The sequence below is a fragment of the Mirounga angustirostris genome, unplaced genomic scaffold, assembly GCF_029215605.1.
Source record: "Mirounga angustirostris isolate CCGP_5_RB_7025 unplaced genomic scaffold, mMirAng1.0.hap1 SCAF_243, whole genome shotgun sequence".
In the NCBI taxonomy this organism is placed as follows: Eukaryota; Metazoa; Chordata; class Mammalia; order Carnivora; family Phocidae; genus Mirounga; species Mirounga angustirostris.
The window spans coordinates 31397-50588 of record NW_026991951.1 but is presented as its reverse complement, the minus strand read 5'-3'; the positions used below and the strand labels follow the sequence as shown (position 1 = coordinate 50588).

Sequence of the window (19192 nt, the reverse complement as noted above, 5' to 3'; positions counted from 1 at the left end):
GTGGTAACTATTATTCCTCCTTGAAACAGGGTTTCTTTTTTATGAGAGTCAGATCCAATGATGTGTGACAAAGCCCTAGAGTAGCACAGAACACATCCTCCACCTTGGATGAAATATCAGATTAGACCTGGAAAGAATTTACTAAAATATTTCCCTCTCTCAATTTGCCCTTCAATCCTTGGTCCATGGGGGCATGAAGCAGAGTCAGATGGGAAAGATACAGTATTTCCAGTTTTGAAGATCTCTTGTCCACAAGATACAGCATCTGTCTGAATAATGGATTTCTGTACAATCCCAGGAGCAATCTTGCACATTATAGTCAGATCCACTTCATTACCCAGTTATTTTGTACCTTTCCAGGCTGTTAGTCAAATCACCCTGCTGCCTAGCAAGTTTCTTATTAATCTGGATTTCACTAATTACCCTGCAGCCACATGGATTGGACTGAAGGGCTTTACATGGTTTTTTGCTGTAAGTTTCAAATCAGTTTTCACAAGTCTGTTGCAATGGTACTACAATTGCTTCCCTGATAATGAGTCTTTCTGTAGGAAGGACAACCGGGAACTGGATTTTAATTCTTCCTCATCTCATCTTTCTTTCAGGCAAATCTCTTTCATCCAGGGAATCAGAGGTGTGTTTAAAAAAAAAAAAAAAAAGGTAATTGAAAAAAGTAAGGAATCAAGCTTGTGTTGCTGCTCCAGTGACATGACTGGGGAGAAATAGGTTGCAGGTAGATTGGATTCACCAGAATAAAATAAATGCCCAGGGTCAAGCCCCAAACCCACTTCCAAAGCTACAAACCTCCAGTGACTATCTTCCAAGAAGCAACACTGCCACCTGGCTGTGTAAGATCAAGAAACAACGCTGATGCTTTCTTTCCTTTTCTAACCAAATCCTTCAGACCTTCCATCTACTCCCGGATTTCAGGATTCTCTAAGCAGATTTCTGGAATTCTGAAGATTCCTATAGTATCCTCAACAGCATGGAGTGCTAGGACACAAAATAAGAATGGGGTAATTGGAAAATACCTCAAGGACCATCCAAACCACCATTGAAAATTCATGCAAACGAAGCTCAAAATTGCATCATAAAAGTGGTGCTGTAATGCAGGTCATAAAGCTTGAGGAAGAAAGAACTGGAAAGGATGCATAAAAGCAGATGCAGGGAGATCAGTAGTTAGAAGACAAATGAAGAAATCAAAGATGGATGAGGGTGAGGAAGTTTAGTGACACTGAAGAGAATTTGGAAGGTTGTAACTAATATCTAATAGAATCAACAGGGCTTGATTCTTGGTTATAGTTTGGGAGGGTGATGAGGAAAAGGAACGATGCCTAGGTGTTCTAGTTTCGATGCTGAATTCATTTGGGAAACCAGTCTTTGTCCTTGGGGCCCTCAACTGATTGGATGAGGCCCACCCACACTACAGATGGTAATCTGCTTCACTCAAAGCCTGTGGATTTAAATATTAGTCATATCTATCTAAAAAGTATCTTCACAGTGACATCCAGATTGATGTTTGACCAAACAACTGGACACGACAGTCTAGCCAAGTTGGCATATACAATTAAGGGATAGGAATGATAGGGAGGAATCTAGGCTTGGAAATCTGGTGCTGCCACTGCCTAGGATAAAGAATACAGGAGGAGGAGGAAGGAGTTTTGGGAGAAAATAATGAGTTTATATTTTGCCACACTGAATTCGAGATATCTATGAACTAATCATAGTTAGATCTGTGTTTAAGGCTTTGTGGGTAGGTCAGAGCTTGGGATAATAGATATGGAAGTTAGCATCATATAGCTGGTAGTTATAATTGCCAGAGTAAATGAAATTACCTGGGGATAGTTGTGGAGAGAAAAAATAGTGGACTGGAAATGGTAACTTGAGGAACACCAATGTGTAAGTGATGTGGAGAAGTCCATTGAGGAGATGGAAGAAAAAAAGTCTGAGAGGGAGAAGAAGAACCAGGACAGGGTAGTGTCTTGAAAGCTCTAGTGGAGATCATGCTATGCTCACCAAATCCAGTTCCTTATTTCTCCTTAGGCACATGGAAAGCTCCAGTTTTCAGACGCCCCTGAGGCTAATCAAGGACATATGACTAGTTTTAGCCAATGGAATAGGAAAGGAAGTAATAGGTTTGCCGGAATCAGAGAAAAGCCCCTTAGAGACTTTCTGGCCACTCTCCCCTGCTTCAGTGAGTAGGCAAGCCCCAGAACAACCCCTAATATGCTTCCCTCCCCCATACCCACTGAACATGTAGCGTCCTCGAGAAATATACCTCTGTTGTATCCCACTGAGATTTCAGGATTAATTAGACCCTCTAACATAGCCTAGCCTATCATGACTAATACAAAAGCCAAGGCTACTAGTAGCACACGTGGCAGAGGAGAGAAGAGTCACAACAGCGTCATCCACACTGTTCCAGAGTCCCAGAAAAGAGAACTTTCTACAGATTTCCAGATGTGGAATTATTTAAAGCCAGTAAGTCCAAACACTTTAGGGGGTTTCAGTTATAACAGTCTGACAGAGATTCTGCAGTGTCTTTGGGGTTTAGCTAACAAATGTGTTTGTCAGATTAATAAAGCCAGTAGAGTTAACTTGAACTGGAAACTGACATCACAACACATATACACATTACAATATATTATACTCGTAGTTTGACTCGAAATCTTGAGATGATGATACAAATGCTGATTGAGTTGTCTTTGCCTGAGTTAACCATTTGTTTTGCAAGAAGGGCAGTATTAATATTTTCCCCTTAGTGCAAGACATCTCAATTTCTAAACAACTTTTATCCTATATATTTAGTTCTAAAGTTGATTGTTTAGAATTCTGGCTGCCCTTTCCTGACTGCAAAGAAATAACAAAGGGTGATTAGTTTCCCAGGCCAGATCCTACAGCCTATTTAACCTACAATGTGGCTAGACAAGAAATACATATTATTTCAGGACATAAATACGACTTACATTATTGATTCTAACCAAGGAGAAGCAAACTAAATGTCATTTTACGTAAGGCACAAGAGTAGTCAAGTAGGAAGCTGTGCCAGGTATATATGCATTTTATTTGAAAAAGGAGAAGGTCGGGGCGCCTGGGTGGCTCAGTTGGTTAAGCGACTGCCTTCGGCTCAGGTCATGATCCTGGAGTCCCAGGATCGAGTCCCGCATCGGGCTCCCTGCTCGGCAGGGAGTCTGCTTCTCCCTCTGACCCTCCCCCTCTCATGCTCTCTCTATCTCATTCTCTCTCAAATGAATAAATAAAATCTTAAAAAAAAAAAAAAGAAAAAGGAGAAGGTCAAATTCCAAAAGTGCATTGATGCATAATAATGGAAGTCCAACTGACCCAAATGCACACATCTAATCATAGATTCCGAATATTTGTATAAATAAAAATGAAACAACTTATGAGGCTAATAATTATAAAATGTTTCAGCTTGGAAAAATTAAGTTTAAAAATCACTTAAAATATAAAATATGCATGAAAACGAGGCTCTGAGTATGTAGCATTTCCAATGTGCTCCAGTCCTTCTTCCATATTTTTCCCATTTTAAAGGTTTCCCTAACATCTACAATTGGAATTTCTCGTGCTTTTTGAAGTTTTTCTTAACCTTTTAAAATATTTTTAAGAATAATACATGCTACCTATAGAAAACAAAGAAGATAAATTCAAATATAAATGGCTTGTAACCACTAACCGTTCAGGTACCTATTGGTAAACTTCTTGTACCTGTCGGACAGCCACAAAACTCAGCATCTTAACCCAACAGCCATTCGTTCCCATGGATCTACAGGCTGGCTAAGGTAACTCTGCTTCTCGCTGTGGCTTGCCAGGACCAGAGACAGGGATGGCCAGAACTTTTTTTAATGGTGATGTAGCACTTTTAGAAAGTGAGGCAGGTCTTATATGAGCTGTCATGGAAAGATCCTGTATTTACTTCATTGAGTTATAAGAGCAAGTTACAGAACAATATGCACATTGTTGGCTATGTATGCCTAAATCTATATTTTTACAGTACATCTATGTATGAAAAAGCTTCAAATCACCTTTAAAATGACACACACCAGACTGTTCATTGTGGTTACTTTTGAAAATGGGGTTGAAATTTGGAGGAAATTTCTAAGGGCGGAGGGGGGGACTGTGATTGACCTGTGTTCGAACTTTGTGTAACAAGAATTACACTACTATTAGCTTTGTCTAATGCAAAGCTTTGTCTAATGACAAATGTTTAAATGAGCCCAACAACAGAAATAAGCAGGTGTGTATTCCTCAGATAAAGTTACTGATGCAACAGAGAAAACCTGAAATTTGAGTGGCTTAACACAATAAGAACTTTCTTATGTACATAAAACCTGATGGGGTTTGGCAGAAACTCACTGCTGTCAGGTGACCCAGAGATCCAGGCTGTCTCCATCATCTCACATGGGCTCCCCATGTTTGCTGCTGAATGGAAGAGAGAGCACGGAAGTAGCACACTGACTGTCATGTGCCTTGGCCTGGAGGTGACAAACATGCCTCTACTCATGTATCGGTGGTAGCGGTTAGTCATATGACCCTTCCTAACTATAAGTGGACTGGGGATGGAATTGCTCCCACATTGTAGGTGCTCCATCAAGAGCAACTCCCGCAATTGGTGGTTAACAACGACCTGTTCCCTTCTTGGAGGAGTTTCTGAGAAGGCCAAATTTACCCTGAAATTCATCAATAATTTTCCTACTGCATACAATGTAACAGAGTTTTCAAATATAGGATTATATCTAATTTTCAAAAGGACCCTGTAATTCTTAGCAGGGAGAGCTCACCCCTTGTCCCTCAATAGCACCTTTCTGCATGGCCATTTGCAATAACCTGCAGAATCTCAGTAGGCTGAGGATTTTCTCCTACCTTTTGGCGCGTGGTCAAAATCATAGCTACCCACCACGTGACTGAGCTCGCCTGAATACCTGAAGAGGTACCATTAAACACACTCTGTAAAAACAGCATTTCCCTGGGACAGATATAGACAAGATTCACTGGAAGAATGGTGAATACTTTTTCCTTTTTATTGAGAGTCAGCATGTCTGTTAAGGACTCCAAGATGGGTTTTTAGAAATTCAGCCTCAGTAGACATTTGCTTATGCAGTGATTTCCTCAGTCCTTCCTCATCTACCACTTAGGAGGGAGGCTTTGGTTCTTGACCACTTAGTTAAGCTCACTCATCAGTGCGTAGATTCAGTGGCCACTTTCAAGTAAGATACTCCATTAAAATCCTACTGCAAATATCAGGTTGTTTCCCAAAAAAGGCCTCTCCAGCCTCAGAGTTATAAACAAAGGCCTTATAGATTCCATGCCAAATCAGAGTTTACATAATAGCTGATTTGGCAAAACACACACACACACACACACACTTTGAGAATGTGATGGAGGCACCTAGGGGAGGTGAGGAGGTGTCTAAACCTCACTGTCAGAATTACACAGAAGGGCAATTGCTGTCAAAGGGGGGCCAGGGGGAGGGATGGGAGCTGCAAGGAATTGCAATGCTCTAAGTCAGGGGAGGGCGGGGGATAGTGGCTCTCTGTGCCACCAGGCGCAGGGGCAGCCTCCAGAGGAGGACACACAGGACAGCTGGCCAATGGGCCAGGTCCCAGTTTGGTCATGAGGGCCACTGGGAAAGTCCCAGGGGAGGGAGCTGTCATGCAGGAAAGTGCCAGGACTGCACACAAGTGCTGGGACCAGGGCAGCGCCAGCTCTCAAGGGACCCTGGGGCGAGGGGCAGGAGGATCCTAGGAAAATGAACCCATGGACAATCCCCAACTTGTCCTTGATTTTCATTTGCACCTTGCTTCTTTAGGCCTGCTTTTAGTACTTCGGCCACAGGGTCCTTCTTTCATTGCCTGAGAGCCATCATGGAATAGTGAGAAGAGAAAGTAATTAAGAGACACGAGGTTGGCCTCAGGCTGCGAGGAGCGGAACAGCATGGGTTCCAGAGGAACCAGACCAGACTCTACCCCTGGTTCTGTCACTTCACCAGCTATGTGAACTTGAGACTATTTCAAGTTCTTCATTTGCCAAGTGGGTTAGAGAAGCCCTGTCCTGTAGGACTGCTGGAACATATGTAATGTATGTGAAGCACCTGGCACAGTGACAGACAAATATTGGGTCTTTAAGAAATGGTAGTTATTATGCTTTTTTTCACACCAGAAGGAACTACCCTCATCTCTGAGAATTTTTTTTTTGTCCAGGAGATGTCCGAGACTGCAGTGCTGTCTTCCTAAATGGCAGCTATGCCACTGAGAAGACCCCCAAGGGTCCTGCTTCAGAGAATGTATACATCACTGCTCTCACTTGCCCCCCTTCCTCATTGCTTTTTTTCAAACTTGTCTTACATGTTGGAGTTCATCACACCATCGTCCTTATATAACTGCTCTTACACTCTAAAAATCTACGTGCAGGGTCTTATCCTTAGCATCATCACTACTAACATACAACCTTCTAAAGACCAGATGCTCAATTAATGATAAGAATAAACGGGGCACAGAGCAAGGAATGTAACTTACTACTATTTTTTTTAAAGATTTTATTTATTTATTTGACAGAGAGACAGCGAGACAGGGAACACAAGCAGGGGGAGTGGGAGAGAGAGAAGCAGGCTTCCCGCCGAGCAGGGAGCCCGATGCGGGGCTCGATCCCAGGACCGTGGGATCATGACCTGAGCCGAAGGCAGACGCTTAACGACTGAGCCACCCAGGCGCCCCGTAACTTATTACTATTTAATTTTATCTGCATTCTTGAATAAGTTAAGGACATTCAGGTATATATCCTTGAATTTTAGAGAGAGAAAGACAAAAATGAATAGAACAAACCAATATTTAACTACATTTTACTTCGTTTCCATTTTAAAACCACAGTTATATTTTTGCTAGTTCTTTCATATTTCCAAGAAAAGTCCCTATTCCAAAGCCATATTATGTTGTTCTGGAACCCAAAGAAGATGCAAGGATTTTCAGGCTTTATTACACAACACCAAAACTACTCTTACTCTTAAATCTGACAGCAATGTGTGATCCATGTCATTTATAAACTTGGATTCTGAATCTAAATAAACATTCTATTGAAAGGAACTATATTTGTAAGCTACCAATGTATAACAGGAAAACAAAGAAGATAAATATTATGGCCTCACCAACCCCACTTTAGCCTCTCACTACTTCAACGCTGGCAGCCCTCCTCAACAACAAAGCGAAGACTCTGCCTCAGCCCTGTCTAGGGACGAGAGGAGCGGCTGGACTTGGCCCGGGAACGTGCACCGGCCTTGGTAACAGAGGCAGCCTGGGCTGCGGCTTGGGCTCGGGCTCGCTCTTCCTCATCTCGCAGAGCCTCTTCATAATGGAATGGGAAGGCACTGGGGACGGTATCATGAACCTTGGCCAAAAACTCTAGGACTTTCATCTTGCTGGTCTCAGCATGGGCCCTCGGGCCCCACAGGAACTCGTAGCGTGGAGGATCACTGTTGGCCACCTGGCGGTACTCCAGGTACTTTTCCTGCACCAAATCTTGGGTGATGAGCTTCCTGGGCTCCCCAAAGACTAAATGCCTCCTTCCATCGTAGATGCCCAAAATATTCAGGAATCCCCAGATATCTTCCTCAGAGGCGCGGTTGCCATTCAAGAAGATCACACTCAGAAGAGGCATGAGAAGCCCATTCTTAGGAAAGCCCGAGATGCTGCTCACACTGCCGTCACTGGTGAGGTCTAGGCTGCTGACGAGGGCATAGGAGTGACCGCCTGGCTTGACTTCCTTTAATTCTAGGCCAAAGACCAGCTCCATGTGCTCGGAGGCTCTCCTGAGGATCTCGGGGAAGTGCTCCCTGTGCCTTTTGTTGACCATCTTCAACATGTCTGCCTTTTTAATGGGTTCCCTCATTGTATGCTTTTCTAGCAGGAACTGCATCAGCATCCCCACCTTCCTGGTTAGAAGATCTGTGCGAGCACTCTCAGGGGAAGTTGAGGCCTGAGAGGAATTTTTATTTTTCTCAACTTGGCTCTTGGCACCTACATTAGATCTCTGGCGTGAAACACCTGCAGCAGGAGAGCTAGTGGCTGGGGATCCCTGAGGCTCCTTGGAAGTGCCAGCAGCAGGGGAACTTGGGGGAGTATCCCCAGAAACAGGAGATTTGGGGGACTCTTCAACCTTTGCTGCAGTGGCCTGAGTACCCCCAAGGCCCTGGGGCTCACCTCGGGCCTGGCGGCGTTTCTCACGGGCACGGAGCTTACTCTTCTGGCCCCGAGGCATGACTGGGTCAGAGCAACGGGCCCAAGAGTGGACAGGAGGGTGGAAGATGCTGGTACCTAGAGCGGAGAAGATGAGAGTGGGAGCACCTCAGCAGGGAGAGACCACCCTGGCTTTTAAGAAGCCACCTTTGTAGATATCTGTGAGGGCACAGCACTAAGCCCCAACAGGGCTCTTGCTCTTGGTCTGCCCGTCTCCTGAGAACCCAATGGAGGAAATGAGAGTACTCCCAGGACTCCCAGGGCTAACAGCAGGGGTGGCATCATGGGCTACTCTTTTTTTAAAGATTATTTATTATTGATTTGAGAGAGAGAGAGGAGAGTGAGTGAGAATGCGAGTTGCAGGGAGAGGCAGAGAGAGAGGGAGAAGCAGACTCCCCGCTGACTAGGGAGCCCGATTCGGAACTCGATCTCAGGACCCCGGGATCACAACCTGAGCGCAAGGCAGACGCTTCACCAACTGAGCCACCCAGGCATCCCTAGGCTACTCTTTCAATTGGGTATTGAGTGGTCTCCATTTCCTTACTCAGGATCTTCCCTTTGACTCCAAACCCTTCCTGGGGCTCTGCCCTCTGCTGATTTGAGGCCATGACCCTTAGACAAAAGTCCTCGCATTTCTGGGACCTACGTTGACAGCCAGAGTGAGCTGACTGGGGCCTATGCCTGCTAAGAGCAGGGGCGAGACCCTTCAACCCCACTGTTCTGGAGGCAGTGGCTCCCTCAGACCTCATTCAGGACTTTGACCTCGACTCCAGGTAGGATTTGGGATTTCTCCATCTACCTGAGTCTACAAGCCTTAAAGCAAAGGCCCCAGAGTAGCTAGAAGTCACTGTGCTGCACATTTGGGTACCTCCCCTGGGGACTCCCAGATATGAGAGCCGGGTGCTGTTCTGTGCAGTTCCCTATTTTGAGGAGACGGGCCCTTATTAGCACTGACGGTCCTACCTTTACTCCTTTAGGGCCCAAACTCCTCCCTCTGCTCATGGGGCTGCCTCCTTTAGATAAAGGCCTTTCTCTACCTGAATCACCCCCTAGGCAGAAATGAGGGGTTATCTCAGCCCAAATTACTCCTGAGTTTCAGGATTGCCAGCAGGAGTGGTGCCGCCGCCTTTAGACAAAGGCCCTGCCTCCCTGAGGCCACCCTGAGGACGATGGGATTGCTCGGCCAGCCAGTCCGCTGGGACCTTCCAGAGCCCGACCGAAGGGGCAGGTTCAGGGGGGCCAACTTTGTTATGAGGGGGGAATAATCTCTTCAGTCCCCCCCAGGGTCCTCACCTTGACTTCAGACCGGTCCTGGGACACCGTCCGCCGTCCAAAGCACCGCCGCGCCCAAGGGTCGAGCTTCCGCCCAGAACGGAAGTCGGGGGATCCGCATCCGGGGGCGGCACCGGGGTCTCCGGGGGCTGAACGCAGGGGTGGGCGGGGCTCTGTGGGACCCCGGCGCTTGCGGCTCCTCCCCCTGCCGGCCCAGGGCTGCCAGCCCCCAGGGCCCCCACCCTCCTGAGTCCCTAGAGGGGAATCTCTGGTCCTGTCGCTCGGGGGTACTCCTTCCTGAGCCGCACAAGCCTCATAAGGGGGGGGCGGGCTCTGTGAACCTCCCCCTTTCAGGAGAGATTCACTTGCATTGAGGGTCCACACCTTGACTCTAGCTATGGTCAAGACTTCTCCCTCTGCAGAGCTGGGACCATCCTGCTAGATAAGGCCATTCCTTCCCTGAGACTTACCGGGCAGAATGAGGGGACTCCTCAGGGCTCTTCTGGGTCCCCCAAGGCTAAGAATGGTACAGGATTCTATTTAGCCCCCTCTGCTTTGGGGTCCCCTGATAACACTCATGGTCTTCACATGAATTCTTGTTAGGGCCCAGGTCCCTCCCTCTGCAAAACTGAGGCAGCTTCCATTAAACTGAGGCCCTCACCTTCCTGAGACTTTCCAGGCTGAAATCAGCTCTGCCCAGGGCTTCCCAGGGATGACAGCAGAGGAGATGTTGTGGGACCTCCTTTTATGCTGTGGGTGCTACTCTTGGGTCTTCACCTTGACAGATGACCGATCATGTAACTTCATTCTGTGCTCTCCTATAGCTGCTCATCTTACCTGTAGGTCCTCCTTTCCTGAGAATTCCAAGTTGGAAGTGAGGGTGATCCTCATCTGATCATGGTCTTTGGGTGTCTCCCAAAAGACAGCAGGGATGTGATACTATAGGACCTTGCTGTTCTGGCTGGGCCCTTCCATCATTTCTCATTCATTGTCCTCGTCATATCTTTCAGAGCCTGGGACTCCTTCTACTGAGCTAAGGTCACCATCCTTAGGTCTTTGGATGACCCCAGTATGTTGGGGTAGTTGTATTCTCAGTACTCATTCATGGGGGGGTCCTCATCTTGGTCTGTCTCTTGATTAAAGGCTTCCTGGGAAACAACGTGTACGTGCAAACACTCGACCACTTTCTCTACTGCAAATATTGCAGAAAATGAGTCCATGTGCCAAGACTGATGTAAGATTAGGGAAGAGCAGCATACATCAGGGAGCCCAGGACAGGTGTTATGGAGTCTGAGGGAAAAAAAAAAAGCTGATATATTCCTTCTCTTCACCAGCCACACTTAGGATAGCTCTAAAAGATTTACTTTTTTTTTTTTTTATTATGTTATGTTAGTCACCACACAGTACATCACTAGTTTTTGATGTAGTGTTCCATGATTCATTGTTTGCATATAACACCCAGTGCTCCATGCAATACGTGCCCTCTTTAATACCCATCACCGGGCTAACCCATCCCCCCACCCCCCTTCCCTCCAAAACCCTTAGTTTGTTTCCTGGAGTCCATAGTCTCTCATGGTTCATCTCCCCCTCTGATTTCTCCCCCTTCATTTTTCCCTTCCTTCTCCTAATGTCCTCCATGCTATTCCTTATGTTCCACATATACGTGAAACCATATGATAATTGTCTTTCTCTGCTTGACTTATTTCACCTATGACCCAGCAATTGCACTACTGGGTATTTACCCCAAAGATACAGATATAGTAAAAAGAAGAGGCACATGCACCCCAATGTTCATAGCAGCAATGTCCACAATAGCCAGACTGTGGAAGGAGCTGAGATGCCCTTCATCAGATGAATGGATAAAGAAGATGTGGTCCATATATACAATGGAATATTACTCAGCCATGAGAAAGGATGAATACCCGCCATTAACATCAACATAAAAGATTTACTTTTTACAGAGAAGGATGGAGCCAGATGATTTTGTGAACCCCTGATCTTTGGAAGATATCTGATTTTACCCATGTAGATGATCATATTGTCACTGTCTCGTTCTCTCCTTTATTCATATCTCTGATTTATTTTGGTATTCTTATCACACTGGTTATGTATTCCAATCCAATGTTTTGGTCACAGAGTCCTTTTTCGGCTTGAGATACATTTTGGAGTGGTAGAAGAAAGTGAATTAAGTGATTGATGGTCAGCATCAGGCTGGGAGGAGTGGAAAAGTGTGAGCTCTGGACAGATTCAGACCAAGGGTCTAGGCCTAGCCCTATCACTTATTAGCTCTTTGAACTGGGTGCATTAGCAAGTTCTGTGGGCCTCAGGCTCTACATCTGTAAAGAAGGTTTGTTAAATCCTGTCTCGCAGGGCCTGGTGGACCATGGTTAATGTACATAAAGCACCTGGAAAGATGCCTGGAATGCACTGAGACTTTACACAATGCCTGTAATTACTAAGGCTATGATTATTTTGACCTCAGAGGATACCACCCACCCTGATGGAATATTTGTTTTAATCTAGTAGATATCAGAGAATATATGCCACTCTAGGACATGGAATACCAAATCAGTCCAAAGTGCTGCTTACAGAGACACTAAAGGAAATCCCCCCCCCAATAAATCATATTTCAAGCATGGGGGAGTTTTTTCCAGCGGAATGCAACTCAAATCCTCTAGAATTGGATTCAAAGACTAGTTCTTTCCTCTCCTCTGCCCTTTTACTGAAAGCACCCCTATATTCATTAATTTCACCATCACCTAAAATCTATACCTCCCTTAGAATTTGCAGAATTAGAAGCCAAGTAAAAAAACAAAACAAAACAAAAACAGTAACACTGAATTTGAATGCTCTTTTGATAAAATGGATTCTGACTCCCCAACTTACAGGAAACAGTACCTGCACAGTGGCTTCTGAGTTTCCAACCTCAAAAGAGTACGGCCCTTATGTCTCAGAAACTCCCTGGAGATGGTTTGTGTAAAACACCTAGTTTGTGCTCTGTGTTGACCTGCATTGGGGACAGAAGCATGGGACATGTTCCATCTGTGCCCTGGGTGGAGATCCTCTCTGATTTATTCACAATCCCAAAGTAACTGTTAAAGGTAGTTTTCCATTCCAGACTTAAATCTCTCAACTCAGAGACCCACCACTTGGCTCACCAGTTCCACAGCCACATTTAGCCCACCATACAGCTAACTTAAAATTACTTCCCATCAATCGGAGGGGTAGACGAACCACGAGAGATGATGGACTCTGAAAAACAAACTGAGGGTTCTAGACGGGAGGGGGGTGGGAGGATGGGTTAGCCTGGTGGTGGGTATTGAGGAGGGCACATTCTGCATGGAGCACTGGGTGTTATGCACAAACCATGAATCATGGAACACTTCATCTAAAACTAATGATGTAATGTATGGGGATTAACATAAGAATAAAAAAAAATACAAAAAAAAAATTACTTCCCATCATGGGCGCCTGTGTGGCTCAGTCATTAAGCATCTGCCTTTGGCTCAGGTCATGATCCCAGGGTTCTGGGATCCAGCCCCGCATCGGGCTCCCTGTTCAGCAGGGAATCTGCTTCTCCCTCTGCCTCTGCCTGCCACTCCCCCTGCTTGTGCTCTCTCTCTCTATGACAAATAAGTTTTTAAAAAAATTACTTCCTATCACAGGGCTTTCAGCTGCCCAAAGGCTCAATCTGCCTTGCCTTGGGGCATTTTACACTAAAACTCCTCATCTGGAGGCCCCCTCCCTCCTTTTTACTCCTTATTTTTACTAGTCCTTTTCATCTTAGGGAGTATCTCACCACGTATTTTTTATATGAGAGCTGCTCTTAGACTCCACAGTTTTGTAAGCAGGGGTTGGGCCTATTTTTCTTATCATCCCCAGTACTAGCCAGGAGCCTTCCAAAGAGCAAGGGCTAAATTAATATTTGGGCAATTAAAGAATATTAAATTAAATGTTACCTAGTTCTGAATGACAAGAAACGATTCAAGGGTTTCAATTTGTTTTACAAAATACTAAAATTCTTATTTTTCAACTGATAAACTCCAAGAAATGTATAACCCATGTCATTCATCAACTTGGATTCTGAAGCTAAATAAACCTTTAATTGAAAGGAAAGCCATTTAAAATAGGAAGAAAAAGAAACATCTCCAATTTATGCACTGTACAGGAACACGAGTGTGTTACACTTTGTGTTCCTATGCACCCCACCTGGGCCCTCCACTAGTTAGCCAACTGCCTTTGTTAACCACAAAGCGAAGAATCTGCCTTAGCCCGGTCTAGGGACGAGAGGAACGGCTGGGCGGGGTGGGCGGCCTGGGTATGTGCCCGGGCCTTGGTAGTAGAGGCAGCCCCGGCTGCGGCTCAGGCTCGGGCTCGCTCTTCCTCATCTCGCAGAGCCTCTTCATAATGGAATGGGAAGGCCATGACCTTAGCAAAAACTCTAGGACTCTCATCTTGCTGGTCTCAGCATGGGCCCTCGGGCCCCACAGGAACTCGTAGCGTGGAGGATCACTGTTGGCCACCTGGCGGTACTCCAGGTACTTTTCCTGCACCAAATCTTGGGTGATGAGCTTCCTGGGCTCCCCAAAGACTAAATGCCTCCTTCCATCGTAGATGCCCAAAATATTCAGGAATCCCCAGATATCTTCCTCAGAGGCGCGGTTGCCATTCAAGAAGATCACACTCAGAAGAGGCATGAGAAGCCCATTCTTAGGAAAGCCCGAGATGCTGCTCACACTGCCGTCACTGGTGAGGTCTAGGCTGCTGACGAGGGCATAGGAGTGACTGCCTGGCTTGACTTCCTTTAATTCTAGGCCAAAGACCAGCTCCACGCGCTCGGAGGCTCTCCTGAGGATCTCGGGGAAGTGCTCCCTGTGCCTTTTGTTGACGACTGTCAGCAGTGCGGCCTGCATAATGGGCGCCCTCACTGCATGCTTCTCCAGCAGGAAGTGTGCCCACATGCTCATGTCCTGGATAGGGAATGTTCCAGTGAGCTCTCAGCAGAGGTTGGGGCTTCAGAGCAACTTGCACTTTCTCATCGTGGCTCTTGACACCTCGTTCAGACCTCATGCATGAAACAGCTGCAGAAGTAATAATGGTGAGTAGGGATCTCTGAGGCTCCCAGCAATGCCAGCAATACGGCAATCTGAGGGAGCATCCCCAAAACAGAGGAGGAGAGGGGGGACTCTTTGCTGCAGTGGCCTAAGCCCCCTCGAGATCCTGGGTCTTACCTCAGGCCTAGTGGCATTTCTCGTGTTGTTGAACTTACTCTTCTGATACTGAGGAATGATGACTCTGTGCTCACGAACAGCAGGCTGGACAGTGGGCGATGAGGGCGCCTGGAGGAGGGACAATGGGATGGTGTGTGAACCTACAACAGGGACATTCCACCTTGGCTTTAACCTCAGCAGGTTTTCTTGAGGACACTCTCTAGGAACCTACAAGGCTCCTGTTCTCCTTCAGCCTGCTCTGAGAAGCTACTGGAGACAAAGTGAGCCTTAGGCTATAGCCTGCTAGCCCTGTCCTTTACTGACTAGTGTGACAGCATGGCTGGTAGTGGGGCCACATGTGTTCTAACGTGGCAAGGGGTCCTCTATGTTTACCTTCCAAATTATTATAATAACTTTTGTCAAGACTTCGAACCCTTTCTCTCTGCTACACTGAGATTGATTCCTTAAAGCTCCCTGGGACCCATGAGAAAGAAGTGAGTAATGTACCTTAGGCCACCACCCTTACCAGGAGGCACTCAGTGCTTATAGCTCTGTGGGGACCTCTCTGTATTGGGGTTGCTAGGTCCTAAGTATCCATTCAGGGTCCTCATTCAGGGTCCTCATTTGGACACCACACAGGTTTGTGGACTGCCCCACCCCCCCACACACACCTTCGGCTGACTGGTGACTGGACCCTCAGACCAAGGATCTCACCTCCTCTAGACATGATATAAAAAGTGATGGGGATCCATGAAAGAAATACTTGATAAACTAGACTTCATTAAAACTAAAGCTTCTGCCCTACAAAAAAGTCATCAAGAGAATAAGAAGATGAGCCACAGACTGGGAGAAAATGTTCGCAAAGGACATATCTGATGAAGGCTGTTAGCCAAAATAAACAAAGAACACTTAAAAGTCAATAAGAAGAAAACAAACAACCCAACCAAAAAATGAGCAAAATACATCAGAAAGGATGAACACCCACCATTTGCATCGACATAGATGGAACTGGAGGCGATTATGCTAAGTGAAATAAGTCAAGCAGAGAAAGACAATTATCATATGGTTTCATTCATATATGGAACATAAGGAATAGTGTGGAGGACCACAGTGGAAGGGAGGGAAAACTGAATGGGAGGAAATCAGAGAGGGAGCCAAACAATGAGAGACCCTGGACTCCAGGAACCAAACTGAGGGTTACAGAAGGGAGGGGGTGGGGGGACGGGGTAACCAGGTGATGGGTATTAAGAAGGGCATGTGTTGTGATGAACACTGGGTGTTATACGCAACTAATGAATCGTTGAACACTACATCGAAAACTAATGATGTACTATATGTTGGCTAAGTGAACATAATAATAAAAAAATAAAAACAAGTCATAAATAAATGTTAAAAAATGGGCAAAATATATGAACAGATACCTCATCAAGGAGGATATATAAAATGGCAAATTAGCATATGAAAAGATACTAAGCATAATACACCACTAGAAAGTTGCAAATTAAAATAAAAATGAAATGCCACTGCATGCTTTTTAGAATGACCAAAATTCAAAGTACTGACAACAGCAAATGCTGGTGAGGATACGGAGCAATAGGAACTCTCATTCATTGCTGGTGGGGATGCAAAATGGTACAGTCACTTTGCAAAAACAGTTTGGAAATTTCTTATTACACTAAACATATTCTACATGGTTGGTGGGAATGTAAATTGGTACAGCCACTCGGAAAACAGTATGGAGGTTCCTCAAAAAATTAAAAATAGAACTACCATATGACTCAGCAATCCTACTTCTGGGTATATATCCAAAGGAACTGAAATCAGGATTTTGAAGATATATCTGCACTCCCGTGTTCATTGCAGTGTTATTCACAATAGCTAAGACATATAGCTAAGCAGCCTAAATGTCTATTGATGGACAGATGGATAAAGAAAGGGTGAAACATACATACAATGGAATATCATTCACCCTTAAAAAGGAGGAAACCTTGCCATTTGCAACAGTATAGAGGACATTATGCTAAGTGAAATAAAGCTGACAGAGAAGGACAAATACTACATGATACCACTTATATGAGGAATCTAAAATAGACTCACAGCATCAGAGAGTGGAATGGTGGTTGCCAGGGGCTAGGAGGAGGGGGAAATGGAGGGGTATTAATTAAAGCTTACAAAATTTCAGTTATACAAGGTAAATAAACCCTAGAGGTCCACCGGACAGCATAGAGCCTATAGTTAACAATACTGTATTGTATACTCAAAATTTTGTTAAGAGGATAGATCTTATAGGGAGTGTTCTTATAACACATAAATAAATAAGGCAAGAGGAAACTTTTGGAGGTGATCGATGTTTTCATAATATAAATTGTGGTGACAATTTCATGGATGCATACTTATCTACAAACTCATCAATTTGTACACATCAACTATGTACAGCTTTTTTGTCTGTCAATCGTACCTCAATAAAGTGTTTAAAAAAAAAAAAAACCCGACTAAACATACTATACTATCTAGCAGTCATGCTCCTTGGTATTTACCCAAATGAGCTGAAAACTTATGTCCTCAAAAAAACCTTCACACGGATGTTTACAGCAGCTTTACTCATAGTTGCCAAAACTTGAAAGCAACCAAGATGTCCTTCGGCAGGTACATGGATAAATAAATCATGACACCCCAACAATGGAATACAGGCTTACCTTGTTTTATTGTGATTCACTTTACTGCATTTCCCACATATTGCATTTATTACAAATTGAAGTTTTGTGGCAGCCCTGCCCCAAGAAAGTCTCTTGGTGCCATTTTTCCAAAAGCATGTGCCCACTTTGTGTCTCTGTGTCCTATTTGGGTAATTCTTGCAATATTTCAAACTTTGTCATTATTATTATATTTGTTATGGTCATCTGTGACCAGTGATCTGTGATGTTACTATTGTAATTGTTTCTGGGGCACCACAAATTGCACCCATATAAGATGGTGAACTTAGTTGACAAATTCTGTGTGCGTCTGACTGCTCCACTGACCGGCTGTTCCCCATATCTTTCCCTCTCCTTAGGCCTCCCTGTTCCCTGAGGCACAAAAATGTTGAGATGAGGCCAATTAATAACCCTGCAGTGGCCTCTACATGTTCAAGCATAGGAAGAGTCCTACATCTCTCACTTTAAATCAAAAGCTCAATATCACTAGCCATCAGGGAAATACAAATCAAAACCACAATGAGATACCACTTTACACCAGTTAGAGTGGCAAAAATTAACAAAACAGGAAACAACAAATGTTGGCGAGAATGTGGAGAAAGGGGAACCCTCTTACACTGTTGGTGGGAATGCAAGCTGGTGCAGCCACTCTGGAAAACAGTGTGGAGTTTCCTCAAGGTGTTAAAAATAGAGCTACCCTATGACCCAGCAAATGCACTATTAGGTATTTACCCTAAAGATACAGACGTAGTGAAAAGAAGGGGCACATTTACCCCAATGTTCATAGCAGCAATGTCCACAATAGCCAAACTGTGGAAAGAGCCAAGATGTCCTTCAAAAGATGAATGTATAAGGAAGATGTGGTTCATATATACAATGGAATATTATTCAGCCATCAGAAAGGATGAATACCCACCATTTGCATCGACATGGATGGAACTGGAGGGGATTATGCTAAGTGAAGTAAGTCAAGCAAAGAAAGACAATTATCATATGGTTTCACTCATACGTGGAACATAAGCAATAGCACAGAGGACCACAAGGGAAGGGAGGGAAATCTGAAGGGGGAGAAATCAGAGAGGAAGATGAACCATGAGAGACTATGGACCCTGGGAAACAAACTGAGGGTTTCAGAAGGGAAAGGGGGTAGGGGGAGGGAGTAACAGGGTGATGGTTATTGAGGAGGGCACGTATTGTGATGAGCACTGGGTGTTATATGCAACTAATGAATCACTGAACATTATATCAAAAACTAATGATGTACTATATCCTGGCTAACTGAACATAATAAAAAACAAAAACAAAAACAAAAGCCAGAAATGATTAAGCTTAGTGAGAAAGGCATGTCCAAAGCCGAGAAGGACAAAAGCTCAGCCTCTTGCACCAAACAGTTATCCAGGCTGTGAACGCAAAGGAAGAGTTCTTGAAGGAAATTGAAAGTGCTCCCCCAGTGAACATACTAATGATAAGAAAGCGAAACAGCCTTCTTGCTGATAGGGAGAAAGCACGAGTGGTCTGGACTCTCTGGAAGAGGAAACCAGCTACGACATTCCCCTTAAGCCAAAGCCTAATCCAGAGCAAGGCCCTGACTCTCAATTCTATGAAGGCTGAGAGAGGCGAGGAAGCCGCCTGAGAAAAGCTTGAAGCCAGCAGAGGTTGGTTCACAAGTTTAAGGAAAAAGTTGTTTCCATAACATCATCGTGCACAGTGAAGCAGCAAGTGCTGATGGAGAAGCTGCAGCAAGGTATCTGGAAGATCCAGCCAGGATCATTGA

The 19192-nt window shown here is 44.9% G+C and overlaps 1 protein-coding gene across 1 annotated transcript; it reads right to left on the bottom strand.

Annotated features, from left to right (window-relative positions):
• Positions 1–7236: 7236 nt before the first annotated feature.
• Positions 7237–14763, bottom strand: LOC123842035 (melanoma-associated antigen B4-like). The gene is given in 6 exon segments (XM_064583981.1): positions 7237–8321; positions 13763–13942; positions 13945–14487; positions 14490–14552; positions 14555–14661; positions 14747–14763. Coding segments are annotated over 6 exon segments (1995 nt in total).
• Between the last annotated feature and the right edge of the window lie 4429 nt (positions 14764–19192).